Below are 20,060 nucleotides of genomic sequence, written 5' to 3'. Positions count from 1 at the left end.
TTAAATAGTTTCAGTAATTTTATATTCTGCATTAATTTATCTCAATTTAAATTATAAGAAAGTAACATCGAGACTTTGTTGTAGTCTATTACTGACAGCATGCAGGATGCAGAGAGCCTTGCTTTCTGTGGATGAACTTCAAAAAATATCAAATTAATATTTGCAAAAGTTCTTTGGAATATAACACTTATTTTATATGATCCAAAATAAGTATTTTCCACGTATACCTGCTATATACTTTAAAATCTTGATAATTGCTGAATATATTTTCTTAAATTTAGTCATTTTCTTTTTTCTCGCTCTCCTAATTTAGGAGTCAGTGCTCATTAGAGTAAATATATATAAGAGAATTGTGTAATTGTAAATTAATATATAAAATAAAAATGTACAAATTTAGAAACAGCTTAGTTTCCAAAGTGGAATAGTTAAAAATTCACCTAGATGTTTCAGTCATAGGAGATTTTTAAAGAGATAGTAAAACAAAGGTCTACAGAAAAATGTAACATGTATGTGACTATTTATATCAGCATTGTAAACCTAACCATTATTACTAATCCCAAGGCGTACAGCATCCAAATGTTTACTATGAAATAAAGACATATATGCCTATGTAAAACACTGCTAAACAATGGAGGTTATATGCTATAACAATGGGGGGGGATTTAGCAGCAACACTATTTCCCAAAAGTTCTAGAGATTTGGAAGTCTAAGGTGGAGGGTTTCTCTTTGGATGCAAGGTGGAGTATCTTCTTCTCAAGATCCTCCACCCGATTTCTTTTCATCTGCTGCTGACTTGGATTCCTGTTCTAGCCTTTCACTGTCAGATGTTGCTTTGCTCCTGAGCTGTATTTTCTGTAGGTAGAAAAATGTTGGGTCCCGCCTATGTTTGTTTGTTCATTTAACACCGGTCTGCTTTTGTTGTTGTTTTTTTTTATTGGAAAATTAACATTATTCTCATTCTAAATTTCTTTTGAGAATTGCATAAAAAATTATTATTTTGCTGTTTTTGTGATGATTGACTCTTTTCATTTCATGTATACATTCTCACGGTTGTGCTTATCTTTTATTTATGGAGCATTTCTTAAAGTGTTTTCTATAGTGCTGGCTTATGGATATGGATTTCCATAGCTTCTGTTTTCCATGGAAGGATTCTGCTTCAGGGTATCTTGTTTGAGCAAACCATATTAAATGATAAGGAATACACAGCTTTTTATCCTCTGTAGAAACAAAAGTAGAACCTCTTTTCCAAAGCGTCATATTCTTAGACCCCAAATTTTGAAGTCAAGAAACCTTTAAAGTGTATATGTTGATTTAGCTTAGCAGTCCATACAATGAAATGTCTTTCTCAGCTCATTACAGTCAAAAAATTCAAAGAAAACACAATAATATACATAATCCAGACTCTCTTGTATACTTTCCATCTTTTTGTGGTTTAATTTCTTACTCTATTACTTTTTCTACAAGTTTAATATTTGTTTATTATTTTTACTCCTTTAATCTATGACTGTCTGTACTCTTTTATATTATAACTGTCTATATTCCCCCCCCAAGGCTATATACATTTATCCATTTAGAGGTCTTTTTCATCTGAATCTGTCTTTATTGCATATCTGTAATGATTTTCTGACCAGGAGCGTTTTTAAAATGGTAAGCAGCTTGGTTGCAGTGCCCCTGGATGCTGACTTTGCCTCTCTCAGGCTTCAATATGGGGGAGGTACCATTACTGCCAACTGCTGAGTGGGAGCTATCCTCCACACCTCAACTCTGGGTAGCACCCACTTTGGGTTTGGATCCTTATGTGCCCACTCAGGGTTGGGAGGAAAGTAGCTGAGGACATACCCATGATTCAGTGCTTGTGTCCTGGGCAGGGGATGGGTTTGGGTCTGCAGGAGTACACAGCTGGAGAGTCTGGTGGATTCCTGCCACCACAAACAGAGATATTTCTAAATCTGCATAGCAGATTTAGCTTTTACTCATTTAAAAAGGATTTATATGCTGCATGGTGTCTGGACAGGACAAGCAGAATATAAGAAAAGTGATTGCTGAACTTGCCTAAAAAGGTGAGACAGTCCTTCAGAGTTCCTGCTTCACGAAAGAGTCTACCAGACATTATGCAGGATACAGAAGAAAGTACTGACAAACTGCCAATAGAGGTGAAACAGTCTTTCAAATTTCCTCCCTTATGGAAAAGTCTACTAGATACTCTGGACCTGTAGGCGGAAGATAGATGCCCCAATGTTACAGAAAAACTTTGGGTGACTGTCCAGGTAGTGAGATGTCTCCATCAATTCTAGTTTTGGAAGTTGCTTACAATGCACTTTCTTTTAACTTAGGTAATATATCCTTCGGGAGTCTATGATGGAATTGAAGAATAGATAGTTATAATTATAGTTTTCCTTAGTTATTATAAAAGATAAAGTAGATATAAATGCTATAAGTGTAATTCTTGCTTGATACCTGTTTTTTAAAAAATATTATTTTACTATGTTAAAGTTAAAACCTTATTTGGACAGAAAAGGGGAAATGGTGTGGGAAGTCCATATATATATATATATATATATATATATATATATATATATGTGTGTGTGTGTGTGTGTGTGTGTGTGTGTGTGTGTGTGTGTGTTTCATTTATTGGTTAATGAATAAAAAAGATGTGTGGGTCTCTGGCAGGGCAGAATAGAACTAGGGAGGGAAACTAAACTGAATTCTGGGAGAAAGAAGGCAAAATTTGGGAGAAGCCATGTAGCCACGGTAGGAGAAAGATGCCTGCCAGAGCTTACCAGAACCTTACCAGTAGGCCACAACCTCATGTGCTGCACAGATTAACAGAGATGGGTTGCTTTAAGATGTAAGAGTTAGCTAGAACCATGGATGAGCTAATAGGCCAAGATGTGTTGTAATTAATATAGTTTCTGTGCGATTATTTTGGGTCTGGGTGGCTGGGAAACAAGGAGCCTCTGCCAACAGGATTCATTTTTTTCTTAAATTACAAATTATTATTTTTTTTCAGCATAGTAATATAGGCTTACAGTTACTTGATCTTCCAGGGACTGAAGTTCATCATTACATGACTTCCTGGCTTTCAGAGTTTCTGTTAAGGAGTTTGCTGTTCTGATAACTTTTCTTTTATGTGTCACTTGGAATTTTTTTTTTATTTAGAACTTCCGACATTCTTTGTTCTTTCTTTATGTGTAGTGTTTTTACTGTTATATGATATGGAAAATTCTTTTCTAGTATGTTTGTCATACTTAAGTATGTATACACACACACACACACACACACACACACACACATAAAATTCCTTTCTCATTACTCAAGGGTTTTTTCTATTTCCTTATTAGCTCATACCTCTCTATTTCTCTTCAGCCATCTTTGATATGTTCTGTTCTTTCAATGGTAATTTACAGGTCTTGTATGTTAGGCTCACACTTCATATTTTCTTTATCCTTTTCTGAATGCTGTAACTTGTGTCCCTTTTTTTTCAAGCCCTGATAATCTGTCTTGTATTTTTTTCCAGCACATTGATGAAGTTTTCAACTGAATTTTCAATTTGACTTGAACTCTCCCTTCCAAAATTTCAAATGGACTTTTTCTTTTATTTTGTATTCCTGTCTATTGGATTCCTCTTTCATATCTTGCATGTCTTCCTGATCTCACTCAAGTGCTTGTAAGGGAGGGACCATGCACACACCTGTGTGTGTACATGTGTGCATGCGCATGTGTAGGCTAGAGGCTTCTCTGTCTTCCTCAATCACTTTCAGCTTTTTTTTTTTTTTGAGATAAAGTCTCTCATTGAACTTGGAGCACATTAATTTGGCTAGGCTGCTGGCCAATGTGTTTCATGGATATGCTTGTTTCCTGCCCCTATTCCACTGTAGTGGTAGAGTTATAGAAATGTACCATAAGGGCTAGTTTTCACATAGGTGCTGGTGACCTGAACTTAGATTCTCATGTAAGGGCAGTAGGTACTTTGCCAGCTAAGACATTTCCATAGCTTGCAACTGCTGACATATCAATTTGAACTCTTTTTAATTCATGTAGGCTTTCTGGTCTTGAAAAGCAAGCAGGAGTGGAATGGTGTACCCACTTTGTTATCATATAGTCTTTGTAAGAGTGAACCTCCTTTTAGCTTGGCTGATGGAAGGTCTTGGACATTGGTGCTGTGAGCCTTAGTCCTGGAGTACAGTCTCTTAGTTATCGGGGACAGTGCTACAAACTTTCAGGTTTCTTGTTTTGTTAATAACTAAACTGGAAGAGTAATTAATGTTCTGAAAGAAAGACTCAAAAGTACATACAAAAGAGTACATTTGTTGTAAATGTAAATGTACTCTTAGGTACATTTTGGTAAACTAGTTGTAAGTGCAATAGAAATATGAGGAGGAAAGACAGAGAATTCCAAGTGTGCATTTAAATGGAATTCTACAAGTTGTTAATTGACAGAATTTTGGAAAGAAAATAGGGAGGTCATGGCTGAGATTTTTTTCCCTCCCAATATAAAATGAAAATATGAATCTTCCAATTCAAAGAGTTGAAACAAATCCCCAGGAAGGTAAGCAGATAATACATGAAGATTCGTGCACCAAAGGAAAAGTATATTATCAATCAAAGGCAGTGAAGGCAAAAGGCTGTGCATAGTTTTGGAAAAACACTATAAAGTGTAAGTAGAATTATCTTATTGTCAATTAGCTGCTTATGCCAGTGTTAACTGGATCAATAAGCAAGTAGTCCATTGTTCAAGAATACAGAGAAAGCAGTACTTCATCAGGAAGTGTTTCTACTCTTGTGCACTTAGGAATTTACTTTGCAATGGGAGTTTGGAACTATAAGCCTTTGGCCCAAGAACCCCTCTGCTGCTGCATGATTAGGAAGCTGCATGCCTGAGTTGTTTTCTTTTGCTGAAGCTGTCAGTTTGACTCACACTGCCTTGAATACATTTTCTCCAGCAAGGAATTCCTCATGCCCAGCCTGCTCTTTCATATAACTCGTTACCATATCCAGACTTACACAAATGCATTTGAATAACAAAAACAAACCATCCTTGGATCACTAGCAGTGACAGTTTTCAGCTTTATAGTTCCTAAAATACAGCAAGGCAGAGCAGAAGGAAGTTGAAAAACATGCAAATGAGATAACCCATAGTCTCTGCCGTATGTATCAAAGAATAACTATCTTAACAGCATCATTTCGTACCAAACACGAGCCCCAAGACAGTGAGACAATGACCGCAGAGTGCTGTTCTGAAAATAGATATCCAGAGGTCTGGAATGTATTCAACAGGCCTGAGGAGCTACTGAACAGTGTACTTGGCTGACTTCATGTGCATTAAACACAGAGGGAAGAGTGATATGCAAGGGCTACTGATTACCTTTAACAGACATATTACTATTGTCAAAGAAAACATTAACTTCATAATATACTCACATAAAAGACTACCTTCTTTATTATTTTGCTTGAAAGAAGTAATTCCAGAATCTAAGCTAAGAAACATTTTAATTATTGTGTGTGTGCGCTTGTGGCGTAACACACGTATGGAGGTCAGAGGACACTTTGTGCTCTCCTTCCACCTTACATGGGTTGGGAGTGTGGATCTCAGGTTGTCAGGCTTGCGCCGACAGCACCTCTACCACCTGGGCCATCTCAACAGCCCGAACTCTAGAATATGAAACACTACCCATGTGAACTCCTTCTCCGTTCAAATAATGGTAGTTTTGAGGATTTTATAATCCCATTTCCCCAGAGTTCAGGAACACCTCCATCTGCCATCACTGCATCTGTTCTTAGGAAAGTGGAAGCAGGATTGTACATCTTCTGTATTTCTTCCCAGTACCTCATATTTTTTATACTTTCAGATCTCTCCTTGTCCATAACTGTACGAATTCAGCTGTAAAAACTTTATGTGACAATAGATTTTCAATGGATATTTCATTAAGATACTTAACAGATAACATACCGTCTCAGTGTTCATAAACCCAATTTAAGTGGTTTGCTTAAAATGATTTGTCTGTTATTCAGGATGAACCATTCTGAACGCCAGACTCAATATATATGAGCTTTTAATGGGTGTGATGCCTCTCATCTTGTGAAAAATTCTCTATTTGTCACAGATTTCTAAGATGTTTCCTAGCAATGCTGATCCTAATTTTTGAATCTGTGACTGTGAGGAAACACCATTGCCTTGGCTAAATTATAACATGGCACAAATTGATCTTTACAAACACACTTATTTTTAAAACTTCATATGATTTGCACAATTTCTCCCCTTTGCTCAGCTCTTCCTGTGTTCACTCCATGCTGCTGTCTCTTGAAATTCATGGCAATGATCTATTTTTCTTTAAATATTATTGCTACACACACACACACACACACACACACGCACACAATTATATAAATATGGTCTGCTGACCATTTGATCTTGCTCATACGTAAATGGCACATTTGAAGTTAAAAGAGGGACTTTATTCCTTATATCCAGACGGGCCCATTGTAATCATATAATTTGTCAGCATCAGGCATTTCCTTCAGGTGTGGGAAGTTAGAGAAAAGAGAAATAAGACTGTATGGTTTACCACTGCTTTGGATATGGAGAAGCTGTATGGTACGGCACATAGCTTCTAGGACTAGAGCACAGATCATAGCTACAGCATGGCAATCGGGACTTCAGACTTGTGGCTCCAAGCATGAGGTTTTACAGTGAGCTGAATATAGTAGTTTAGTACAGCTTAGTTGATATATATGCTTAGATAAAAATTTGTGCCCCTGAGAAATGTACTCCTACATTAATTATTGTTCTTGTCCCTCAAATTAGTGAAACTCCAAGTTGCAATCTAAATTATTAGAGGCTCTAATGTCACTCAGCATCTCAGCATTTCTATGTTTTCCACATTGAAATTAGGATACTCATGCTTACAATCTTAGGATACTGCCCATCTGCCCATAGCTCTTTTTTTTTTTTTACAACAGTTTCATTTAGAAGGAAAATGTAAAAAAGCAAAGAAGATATTTAATGATAATTTCACAAACTGACACAAAAAACACTCTTTTTTTCAACTTTCTCAGGCTCTAAGGATATTGGAGCCTCACATTAGTATGCTAAAATGTTTTTTTTTCAAATTTTTTGGTTCTTTGCTCTTTGGGGTGCCCACCAACCAGTTCCCAAATAAATACACAGAGATTTATTCTTTCTTATAAATTTCCAGTCTTAGCTTGGCTTATTTCTAGCCAGCTTTTATAATTTTTAAAATTTAATTAGCCTGTCTATCTTTTGTCTCTGAATTTTTATCTTTCTCTATTCTTTATTCCTTTCCTTACTTTTTACTCTGTGGTTTGCTGTGTAGTTGGGTGTCTGACCCCTGATGTCCTCTTCTACTTCTCCTTTTCTCAATCCTCAATCTTTTCTTCCCAGATTTCTCCTCCTATTTATTCTCTCTGCCTGACAGCCCTACATACTACATATCCTTTCTCCTGCCTAGATATTGGTTGTTCAGCTCTTTATTAGACAAATCAGATATTTTAGACAGGAAAAATAATACAGCTTCACAGAGTTAAACAAATGTAACATAAAAGGATGCAGCACATCTTTGCAACATTACACAAATATTCCACAGCATAAATGAGTGTAATACATCTTAAAATAATATTGCACAACAATTCAGGGCTTGTTGTAGTAGTATAGCTTGGTTCTGGTACTGACATACTGTCTTGACTATTGTTTCTTGTATTCTTATGTTGGTCTCTAGACATCTTGGTGTAGAATAATTAAAGGTCTGGGTACCAATTTTTGAATTTGTCTTTGTTGAATGGCTATTTTTTCCCATTGATTTCTGTTTCCTTTTGATTTTCTTGTTTTCTGGTGGCCTGGGCTTCTTGTAGTCTCTTTGGTCTCTGGTAGAACAGAGCATCTCTGCCCCAGTTGAAGGTTGAGGTAAGGTAACTAGGAGGACACAGGACTGGTGATCGGGTAGAGGAATGGTGAGATGTGGAGAGAGGGGGGGAGTTTGGAGGGCAGGCAGTCTACCTTTACTTCTATTTTGCTTGGTCTCTGTAGTGCAGGGAGTCTCCACCCCAGTCCCCAACTGGGGTATGGTGACTAGGAAGGTGGGGAACTAGTGATAGAGGGTAGGCAGAGGCTGAGATAGTGGGAGGGTTTTGGTGGGCAGGTAGCCTACCTGGACTTCCCCCAGTCTCCTTGGTCCCTGGTAGTGTGGGGGAGTCTGTGCCTTGTTGGCGGTTGGGGCACTGCAAGTAGAAGGGCCCAGGACTGCGGGAAGGGTGTGGGGTACTGAGAGAATGAGAGAGTGTTGAAGTTTGTGGAGAGGGTAGCCTACCTGGACTTATGCCTAGTCTTACTGCATCATGTTATGCTATATTTGGTTAATATCAATGGGGGCCTGCTCTTTTCTGGAAGGAAATGGAGAAGCAGTAGATCTGGGTAAGAGGAGAGGTTGGAGGGGAGTAGGAGGAGGGGAAGGAGGAGAGGCTGTGGTTCAGATGTATTATATGATTGAAGATAAGAAAAAAGGAATGCTGTCAGGTAAAAGAGATGTAATGATTATTATATCATATTAATTTTATATGGAAGAAAGATAGAAAATGAAGGGCCAGTTTTGTAGTATTAGGCCTGGCCAAATAAGTAATCACTACTGCAAATAGGTGAGAAAGAGTAGATTGTTGGATTGTTGTGGGTAAAGGAAAGCAAAAAGTGTATTTTGAGATGAAAAGCTGGATTATCCTGCAGTCGGAAAATTGCGACTGAAATGCCGTACTAGAGAAACCAGGTGGAGTCAGTTGCTCTTATCACATCATTTCTGTCTGTGGTACTTCTGGCTGGTCTTTCCTCAGGATCATGTGTCACACAATAGTGCATCGTTCTAGCTCCTTTAGTAAAACAGAATTATTATATAGTCTAGTATCTCATGTGCGAAGAGAACATGAAAATCAAGCCAGGGTTTTCTGTTTTTGCCTATTGGCTATCATTAACAATGCGATTGCATTTCTGTCTCTAAGTATTTTTTTTTTTGTTTTAAAGTAAGACAGTGTTTTCAAATTCAAATATTGCCACAGGTGTGTGTTTACAATGATGAATATTAGAGATGCTGAAAAAAAAGCAAGGACAACATGCTCTTAATTACAATCTGCAGTGTGTTTAACAAAGATGATCTGATTATCATCTGAATGTCTTCTCTATAAAGCCTCAATTAAGCAATGTGGATAAATGTACTGGTAAATTGCTTTAATCAAAGTCTGCTGCATATTCTAGCAAACCTCACTGTATTATGACCTGCAGTTTCTGCTGTGAAGATTTTGATTGAAAGCTTTGGTTAAGTTTTCATCTTCTTTAATCTTTTCTTTTCTTTTCTTTTCTTTTCTTTTCTTTTCTTTTCTTTTCTTTTCTTTCTTTCTTTCTTTCTTTCTTTCTTTCTTTCTTTCTTTCTTTCTTTTCTTTTCTTTTCTCTCCTTTTTTTTGAGACAGGGTTTCCCTGTAACTTTGGAGCCTGTCCTGGAACTATCTCTTGTAGACCAGGCTGACCTCGAGCTCACAGAGATCCATCTACCCCTACCTCACGCTGCTAGGATTAGAGGTGTGTGCCACCACCGCCCCGCTGCTTGAAATCTTCTTCACAAGTATGACAAACATTTTGTCAAAGAATTTCTTAGTGACTTTTTAAATTATGTATTTGAGATACTTAAGATGAAATCGTAGGCTAAAATCTTAAACTATTTTAATGTAAACTCTTAGTCATGAAATAATAACTACAATGAATTACACATTAACCCCAAGCATATAAACTCACTTTTAGGGTGAATCATAGTGAATTGCTTTTAAAGATAAAGTATATTATGAATAATAACTATCACTAGAAACAGAAGTAGGACATGTTTCTTCTAACTGGAAAGAAGTAGTTCTTTAATTGCCTAGTACATCATCTCATGTATGGCATGAGTGTTGCTGTGTGGTTTTGGTATTAAGCATGTATACCGCAGCAGGCTCTTTCCCTAGTGACAGTTAACTCCTATCTTAGTCATTATTTTAATACTGTGTGTAATGGATTAAGTAAAAATGCTGCAGATCCCCAAGTGGCTGCAGCAGCAGAAATGCTGCAGGTTCCCAAGTGACAGCAGTGGGTGGCAGGTCCTGATCAGCGTGGGGTCCTGAGAGCAGCCAGTCCCAGGCAGGGATGGCACACAAGACCATGAGGAGAGACAGATAGAAACTTTAATTAAGACAGATACTAACTTCCTTCTCACGATGGTTGCCATGTTTTGAATATGAGTAGAGAAGACAACTTGGGGAGGACAAAGTTCATTTCATCTAAAGCTTGCTGTCCATCGTCCAGTAAAGTCAGGGCAGGAACTAAAAAGAAGCAGAGGTCGTAGAGGACTATTTCTTGCTGCCTTGCTCTCATTACTTGTTCAGTTTGGCTTCTTATAGTACCCAGGACCACCTGCCCAGGGGTAGCATGACCCACAATGGGCTGGGCCCTCCTACATCGATCATTAGTTAAGAAAACACATTATAGGTTTGTCTACAGGCTGGTCTTGTGGAGGCATTTTCTTAACTGAGAGTTCCTCTTCCCAAATAACTCTAGTTTGTGTCAAGTTGACATAGAACTAGTAAGCACAGAATCTATTTGGCTCTTGCTATAATGTGGATCCTAAGAACCTCTTATCTGCAGGTGAATTTACTGTCTGCCTTTCAGAGTTCAGTCCTTTTTCCACTTGAGGCATTTTTCAAATGCTCCATGGTAAGCTTCAGCTGTGGCTTTAGCTTCCCTGGTTTTTATTCCTCTATTCTAATCTATGTGACCTTGAAAAGCTCTGTTACTTCCACTTTCTCTTAGACCAATCCTTCCAATCCTTTACAAACTCATTCTTTAAACCTTGCTGAGACCTAGTAAATGCCCACAGGAAAGGAAACAACCTGAATTCCTGGCTGGCTCAGGAAGTGCTCCTCTTCAATCCATCAAATCCCCTTGTCTTTGCAGCTCTCCTATAATCTTAAACTAAGATTAAAATGTTACCAAGTTGATACATCAGTAACAGTTTTGAGATAAAAAGCAATTTATAAAGAAATGGTCTCTGTCAGTATTATTCAAAGGTTAAATTTGCCAGAACAATCCAGTCTTAGTTGCAAAGGCACAGCTGCACACATAGGTAAAGGGAAGATTGACGGAACTCACAAGCAGAGGCATTCATTACATTCACCTAATTAGGTAGGTGCGGTTTAAAAGGTGGAATCTCACAGGCCATCCTGTAGTGCTGTATTTTAAGAGAAAGCAATAAATAGCCTAAGTAACGAATGCCAAGAATAAAAGGCTTCCTTTCTTTCCATCTGGCAGCCGCCATGAAATGTGCTGAAATGGCTGATACAAGTACATTCAGGAGCTATGGAGAAAGATAGAGTCCTATGGGGTGCGATTTTCCCCCAAGAGTTCCTGATGGCAGTAACACTAGGTCTCTTGGCTCAGTGGCTCTCTGTACCACCTAGCCTGAAAACTAGGAATAAAAGGTCGAGCGGTCATGTAACACAAGGATTGCTATGCATCCTAGTTGCCAGTTTCTCCAGGTTCAACTTGTGGCCAGTCTGTCCATCATGGTGTTAACCAGCTGAATTTGCCCAAAGCAATTTCTGCCCATTTCAGAGAAGAGAGACTGATACTGCTGTGGGATTCTGAGGGTCTTGAATTCTTACTGAGTTGATGAGGCTTCCACATGTATATTTTTTTTGACGTTATCCTCAGAAATCCATTCTATCAAGCTCCCAGAAGAAATCCTGGATCGCAGGAGCAGTCCACAGTAATATAGATTACTCAAGTCCAGTTTCCAGTTTGTTACAGCACGAGAGCTAACTGATGGGTGAGATGCTCAGTTGAGTCTTTAGCTGGGTTGAGGGTACTAACGGTGAAGTCAGTGCTGGTGACTATGGTTTTGGAAGATCAGAACCCATGCACACTTCCTCATGGCTGGGGCAAGAGCATACAGGAAATTCCGTATGTCAAAGTCACAGCAAGCACTGGAATTTGAAAATTTTGATTTTGGATGACATCAGGAACTGGCACCTGGGGTTGTAAAGTGAGCAACTTTAGAAGTTCTGAATATGAGTACTTTCCCATGGGTTTTGAACTAGAGAGTACTGAATGATGTCACAAAGTTTATGAAATGGTTTGTACAGAGTGCTAGCAGGTTGACTCCCTTACCTGAAAGGTGGTTGGAGTCAGTGAGTTTGTTTACTTCCTGGAATTTAATTGTTTGTCCTCTTTGTTTGCAGGTTAACATACTAGAGGGTTTTCATATCAATGTCCAGCCCGTATCTCTTTTCTGATGTGGGGGTCTCATTGAGGGTTTCTTCAGGGCCATCCTGATGAAGATGGTGACTGTGATGGTAGTGATCACAGTAAGCCCCAGCATGCCTCTCTAAGAATCCTACAAACATTAACTGTACCAGTGCTCGGTGGGGTCCTTAACTTTTGGAGGAGGAGGTCAGGAGCTTGACATTCACTTTTTTATCAGACCTCTTGTATCTTTCATTTGCTCTCTCATTTCTGCTTTTGTCTACTGTCCCTGGGAAGAGTACCCACTAGTTCTGCTGGGCTCCTCACTAGCATGAAATGTTAATGTTCTCTGCTTCTTTGAAAGGGTAGCGTTTAAGCCTATGACCTAGATTTGTGTCCTAGTTTTAAAAGAAAATGAGATCAGGAAAATGAGAATCAGATATTTTTAGCTTTTTGTGTTGGAAAGGAAATTCAACTGATACATGACCAGGGTTCAAATAGTAGGCTTGGTGGTGGGCTTTAAATGTCAACTTGGCACAATCCAGAATAACATGGGAAGACAGTCTCAATAAGGAAGTGTCTGAACTGGGATTGCCTGTTGTGTCTGTGAAGGAATTTCTTAGTTGGGTCAATTGAAGTGGCACCATGTCCTGGGCCAGACCCTGGACTAAGTGAAGAGGAGAGTGATTGCACTCTGGCAATCATGCATGCACTTAGTCTGTCTCTCTTCTGGACTGTGGATGCCTCTAGTTGCCTCAAGTTAACTCAGTGACTTCCCAGCAGTGATGGCAGTTACCTGGGGCTGTAAGCTGAATAAAAACCTAAGGATCACAAGAGAGGTGGCATGTTCTTGTGTACATGGGATTCTTTTCCTGCCATGGTGCTCAACTCATTTAGGGCACTAAATACTGGAATAACTACATTCTTGCTACTAGACAGAGTTCTACAATAGTCATACTAAGCGTCGTCTGGGGACAGTTACTTAACAATTAATATCTTGTTCAGGTAAGATGCAGATTAAAGATAAGTAAGATAAGTCAGGTTAATAAGCAAACAGTGAATAAGTTTTCTGGTGAGCATAACTAGTTTTTTTTTCTCTGTAGAAAAAAGCACCAATAACTCAAGTAACCTAAACTCTGTTTGGTTAGCCTTCTGTTTGAACTTACATTGAGTTAGTTTTTTCTAGAATGGTAAGGTGCATTAGTGTTCCTGTACAGTCAAGTCCTCGTGTTTTACTTTTGTAGACCTGTTTTGTCCTTGTACTATCTCTATTATTTATACAATGATTTCATTTTATTAAATAGCCAGATGGTCACAAAGTTGAGTGGTTAGCTTAAGGCCACACAGCAAACAAGCATCAGATAGTTGAAATCCACGCTTAACCAAAATACTCCCTTGTATCTCAGTAAATCATTAAAACTTATACATTTAATCATTATTTTAGTGTTTTATCATTTTTATGTGTATGGGTATTTACTTACATGTTTGTCTGTACATCATGTTCATGCCTGGTGTCCAGAAAGGCCAGAAGAGGTGTCAGATCCCCTGGAACTAGAGTTACAGATGGTTGGGAGCCACTATGTGGGTAATGAGATTTGAACTTGGGCCCTCTGGAAGTTCTATTGCTCTTAATCACTGTGCCATCTCTCCAGCCCCCAAATGTTTTAGTTTTTAATGCATATGGTAGGTGAATTGATTTAAAAAATAATATAGCATACGAAATAATTTGTGCAGAATTTTTTAAAAAAGTTTTCATTGAGATAATTAGGTAATACTTTAAGGCATTAATTATGTACCTAGTACATGGCATTTGTATTTTAGTTTAGAATTATTGTTATAGTTAATATGTGGTTCATATTGATTAAAATGCAAATGTAGCTGCGTATCATATAAAGAACAGTAAATGATGAAAGCAGAAGCTTTCCAACTTAATTGGAACCTATTAAAAATGAAAGAAGCAGCCTCATTTTGCAGAACAAGTCAAGTATGCTGGTTCAGAATAGTAAGGCAGGGATAGCTTTGCTGTCTGAAAACACATCCTCATTGTTCTGAGTCTTGTATGGAATTCAGTGTTCATCATTAAAGTTGAATATGGACATCTGATCAATGCCATGAGGTCTACTCTTTAAAGTATTCTGGACTTAATTTCATGATTCTGTTTCCTTTACTTTTGGACAATGCGTTTTAATTGTATTATAAACATGATTCTGTGGAATCTACTTTACAATTTTTGTTTGTAATTAAAGACATTTTCATATATTTATAAGCAGTGCTTTTGCTAAGAGTGAATGCTTATCTAGTGTGTAGCTGGATGTCTTTCATATATAATGTATGCCTATGCTTGTCTCTCACATTTTTTTTCTAGATGATGCCAGCTCCAGGCAGCTATGATGTTCAGAAATCGTATGATATGTCTCAAGTTAAGCACAACTACATGCCACCTCGTAGTTCAGTGGCTAAAAAAAAGCATTCTTCATTCTTGAGTGCAACTCCTCGGTGTCTGGGGAAAATCGATGATGGGCCAGGTAAGGATGACTGTTCTTTGAGGCTGAGGGGAAGTCACAGTTTCATACTGAATAAATGACCACAGTCACTTCATGGTGGTGGTCATCAAAGTACACAGGCTTCCCCTCCAAAGGAAAACAGGGAATAGTGAAAAATGTGAGACTTTTCATTTTCAAATGTAAAATTTGTCTAAGGTTTATGTCTCCTTATTATTCCAAAGACATTTTATCAATTTTAGTTAAGATAATAAATTCATCTGGCATTCTGTCTTGTGAAAAAACAGAACTCTTAGCATGTAAAAAGTTATTAAAGGAGAAAGCCACTATCCTCCAATTTGGAAATCAGTATAATACAAGAAATACATGCCAGTTACGTAAACTTATTGGGTACTCTTGAATGTCAAGAATGCCATCTCAATGGTTAGTTTTGTCAACTTATTGAAATTGTGAAATGCCCAAGGCATTGGTGAAGCGCACCTGTAAGTGTGTGCGTGTGTTCTCAGACAGGATTACCCGAGGCAGGAAGGCCTGCCATTGTGAGGATGGTGGCCTCTGAGGGGCTGAGGCGTTGAGATGGATGAAGATGAAAAAGGAGAATGTCAGCTGAATATTGGCCTTTTCTTTTCTGTTTCCTGGTCCAGGGAGATGATGGCAAGTTTTCTCATGTGCCGTGGATAGGAGCTGGTCCTGTGACCATGCCTTCCCTACCATCCTGGGTTGCATTGCCCAAAACATGAACTCAAGTAACCCTTTTCTCCTTAAATTGTTTATTGTCTGAATTAGGTCACGGTAGTGAGAGAAGTGACTAATCCAGCAGCGAAGGTACAGAGAAATATATATTTGAAAGTTGAGAGTTATAAAAATGATTTAGAGTGACCTCACTGCAGGAGGGGTCTGTGCACCCATCCAAAATCAAGGGCCAAGTGAGTGTCTCAGTCTCATACTGCCACTGGGGCAGTGGTGACATCCAGACCCAGCTGCTGCTAAAGACCATGTTGGCGTTTGTGGTCCTACCACAGCTGGGATCTGACCTGAAGTCTGGGTTCTTCACTGCCACTAATGGTCCCATAGAGGCTCAGGGTTGAGGTCACAATCTGAGTCCTTGGTAGTGTCTGGTGACCACACAACTGCTGGAATCATTCCCAGCTGAGTGACTGTTCCCTCCACCCAGTGTCAGGATGTTCTCTGGGCCTCAGCTGCTACCAAGGGCCATGTCTGGGTTCATGGTCCAGCCACAGCTGGTGTCTGTGTTGATGTCTGTGACCAGTGGCATGTCAGGAGGCCTTAGGAATCATGTGAGACGGCAGAGGGCTATACTCAGCCATTCCCACCGTTTACTGCCTTGGGAAAGCTGACCTCACCTCTGCTGCCCACTACAACAAGAGAGCCGACCCCTGCACTCAGGAGAGAGAGCCTCCATGACTCACCACAGGCGAGGATGAACCTGTCCTGAGGATAATTATGTAGGGAAGTTGACTCCGCCACTGCACCTGAGGCAGCTGGACACAGGGACTTGATCTGACCTGACTGGCTAACAGCCTGCCCACAACTGGGCCTTGGGTTGACCCACCCTAGCATCTACCCCATTTAGGTCCTGCTGGAGCTAGTGAGGGGACTGGTTCTGCAGAATGATGTCTGTGAGATCTCCAAGACACAGGATGTCCCAGGAGAGCTCCAGTGAAGTGAGGTGAGGGTGATGTGCCAAAAATCAGAGGCCTTGGGTCATTGCAATGGACAGTTACCAGTCAAACTGATTGACCAAAGGGTTTATATGACATACTGAAGCCTCCAATGCCATTAGGACAGCTGAAGAGGCAGTGGAGGGGCAGGAGAGAGGGAGAAACAGAAATTTTTGCTGCTTTGGGTGGGTCTTTTGTTCTGTTTTGGTTTAATGGGTTTCTTTGTTTTTTTTCTTTTTCTTTTTTCTTTTTTTTTAGTTCTTGCTTTTGTTTGCTTGCTTTGTTTTGTTTTCTTTCGTGGGGGGATGCAAAAGGGATGAGGGGAGAATATGGGGGGACTGGGAGGTGGACAGAACTGGGGTGCATGATGTGAGACCTCCAAAAATTCAACAAAAAAGAAATGAAGAAATGCATTAGCCTCAGATAGTCTTGAAGGACTGTATTAGTAACAGGTGTTCATAATAAAGATATCAACTTCCTGACATAAAAAATGATTTTGATTCTAAAATTTGGGATGGGACTGTTTTTAGTATTATTGGTCTAAAAGTGAAGTGCTAACTAAGGTAAGGGTACATCAGTGAGTGCACCGCGGATCAGACAGACAGCAGGACAGTAGTCTTCTACAGCCAGCGTGCTGTCACTGAGCAAGCAACTCACACTGAACCTTTGGAGAATATGAGGGAAAACAGCACAGCAGGGTTAACAAACTTTTCCTTTTCTAGAATTTTCAGTGAAGACTAGAGACTATATTCTGTTGCAGAGTAGCAGGGCACCTGAGGTCCACTTTAACTCTTTTTTCTTTTCTTTTCTCCCACTCTCCCTCCCTCCCTCCCTCCCTCTCTTCCCCCTCCCCTCCTCCCTCCCTTCTTTCTTAGCTACTGCACTACTGTTCCATTGTCAAGCTTCAGCTTTGCTCTAAATCAGAATTAAAAACCTGGCTGGTAGTGGTGATGCTTCATAACTGATTAGTCTGAAAAAAGTTCTGTATTTCTTTTGATATATTTATCATTATTGATACATATCCTGCACAGAAGGGGTTTCCTCTCAGACCCTAGATTATGCACAAACCATGCTTAAAACATCTGTTTTCGCAGAGAGATCTTTTGTTAATCAGGGAAAAAAGGTTAACATGGCTACTTTGTGATTCAGCAGAAAACAACAGCAAATGACCTTGCAGGTGTAATTTTTAAGAGGATAGAAAGGAGAGGTCTGCGTTAGATGGGCTGAGATGTGGCAGGAAAGGAGATAGAGGATGAGGGAGAAGGGAAGGGGTCAAGGAAAAGGGGGAAGGAGTATTTGTCCCAGAGGGACGAAGGACTGCCTCCGGATAGAGAGGAGACAGACATGGCACATAAGCAAATGGCTGTTTATGAAGGCAAAAGTGGAAACCTCGTGTTAGGATGCGGTGTTTAATCTTATTTGAACATGTTTATTAGGTGAACCAAAGGGGGCTTTGGTAGTCAGTCTCAGGAGGAGGAAGTGGTCAAATAACGGAATAGATCTCTGTGGCTAGCTTTAGGAATATAGTCTAATGGTTTTTCAGGCAGAGGGACTGGGGAGAAGGGCAAGGCCTGCCAGTGCCATGTTTGGAACGCTGGAGCTGGCCAGAGTCCCTTCAATCCCCATCTATGTATTTTCTGATGTAACTACCTCATTTCCACTTGCAGTTCTGAATAGTTCCAACTTTTGCCAGAGACAAATATATTTGATACTTTTCAAGAATAATAACTTTACAATAAAGTGTAATGATAAGTGTTAAGTTTGTTTTGCGTCCCATGTGAGTGCTTGTTTTATGAATGAATGGTGTCCTTTCATATCACACACCTATTCGAAATAAAATAGTGAAAATTGTTTATTCTGCTTGCTAGTTAGTCATTGGTAGTTTTGTTTTACTTAGTTAATTAAAAAAACTATTCTTATTTTATATACATGTGTAAGAGCCTGCATGTATGTATGTGCACCTGGTGTGTGCCTGGTGCCCGTAGAGGCAGAGAAGGGCATTGGATCCCTAGAGTTGAAGTTACAGGCATTTGTGGGCTGATAGTTGTGGGTACTTGGAACTGAACCCAGGTCCTCTGCAAGAGCAAAAAAAAAAAAATGGTTTTAACTGCTGAGCCAGCTCCCCAGCCCCTTGTTTTACTTTAATATCTCTGAAATGGACATTTTCATATAAATATAAAATTTATTATATATCAACACTTTTATAGTGCTATGTTATAAATAGAAATGAAACTGTAGGACTATTTATTTTTAAGAGTATGGGATGCATATTTGATATGATTATTTTGAGGGCTATGCTTTATAGAATGAAGAAATATATATTATTATCTTTTTTACTTTTAAATAAAATTGAAAATTAAAACCAATTTCTTGGCCTTTTATATTTGTAGGTAAAGATTTAAGAACAGAAGTTGGTAAATATATGAAAAATCTTGTAAGATTCACAGATTTATAAAGTATTTATCTACTGACTCGGCATTTTATTGCCATGTTTTTATTTTAAATGGCTGTAAGACTTTAACAGGTATGGAAGGATTTTGTCTTAATTACAAAGGAAGTCTTTCCTTTGACTGCATATATTTAAGAAAGATAAAACTCATTTTCATTAGTCTAAATTAAACAGGGAGAGAGTATATTTGCAATCAGTATGCTCTATTCCATTAAATGTTGTGTAACCAATAAAAACACATTAGAATCATTTAATGAAGAAATTATTAAATGAGGTGTATCACATTATAAAGCAATCTCCTTTTATTACCCCAAGTTTTAATTCATGGGTATGTAAATGATTTTGTGATTGATCCAACTCAGGTAATGTGAAATTGCTAAGTGGAAAAGTACTTAAATATTACTTTACCTCTTATATTGACCTGCTTTGGAACATTTATTTAGTGGGGAGAATGCCTAGTGATTTTAAAGAGAAAGTGGGTGGTGAAAACATTGTTGAGAGTAGAAAGTTGGAGATTCTCCTACTTAGAGGTGGATGTAATAAACTAGCAGTCTTCTTCAAGGACAAGTTGGAAGAATAGTTCAAATGTATATGACGTCTGCCCCAGGTTCTGTTTCTAAGGTCATCCTAGTGGAGTTGCCAATGACCAGCACTTTTAGCATTAGTGATGGCAGTGTTCAAATTAAAGTTTAACTCCTAAATGAAAAGCAAGGTTCGGTTGACTTGAGTGTCAACTTTAACAGAGTTCCATTTAATAAAATGTTGAAATGCTTTATATTTTGTAAAATTTGGTAATCTTGGCAAAAAAGATAAAATTAGTTTTTTATTCATTCATTTCATTCTGTTCTGAGAGCCTGCTATGTTTAAACAGTGTTCAAGGCCTGTGACACAGTAGCAAATAAAGACAAATATCCTTGCTCCTCAGTGCTTAGCTTCAGGTATTATATCTGTATATATATGTATATATATATATGTATATATATATGTATATATATATATATATATATATATATATATATATATATATATATATATATATATATATATCGGCTAAGTGAATGAGCCAGATGGGGAAGTGAATGAGAGACAGAAGAAATGGTGCAGGCAGAGAGACATCACATCTGTGGGGTGAGGTAGGAGACGCAGAGGAGTAGGGTTC

At 38.7% G+C, this 20,060-nt stretch overlaps 1 protein-coding gene across 1 annotated transcript in view; it reads left to right on the top strand.

Moving 5' to 3' along the window:
* Stpg2 (sperm tail PG-rich repeat containing 2) overlaps positions 1-20,060 on the top strand; it is a 427,622-nt gene that overhangs the window by 148,535 nt on the left and 259,027 nt on the right. The window contains exon 11 of the mRNA XM_048456939.3: positions 14,635-14,794. Within this exon, the coding sequence (XP_048312896.3) occupies positions 14,635-14,794 (160 nt within the window). The remainder of the gene's footprint in view (positions 1-14,634; positions 14,795-20,060) is intronic.

This window comes from Myodes glareolus, chromosome 17 (genome assembly GCF_982192425.1).
Source record: "Myodes glareolus chromosome 17, mMyoGla1.1, whole genome shotgun sequence".
Lineage (NCBI taxonomy): Eukaryota > Metazoa > Chordata > Mammalia > Rodentia > Cricetidae > Myodes > Myodes glareolus.
This window is presented reverse-complemented; position numbering and strand designations above follow the sequence as displayed.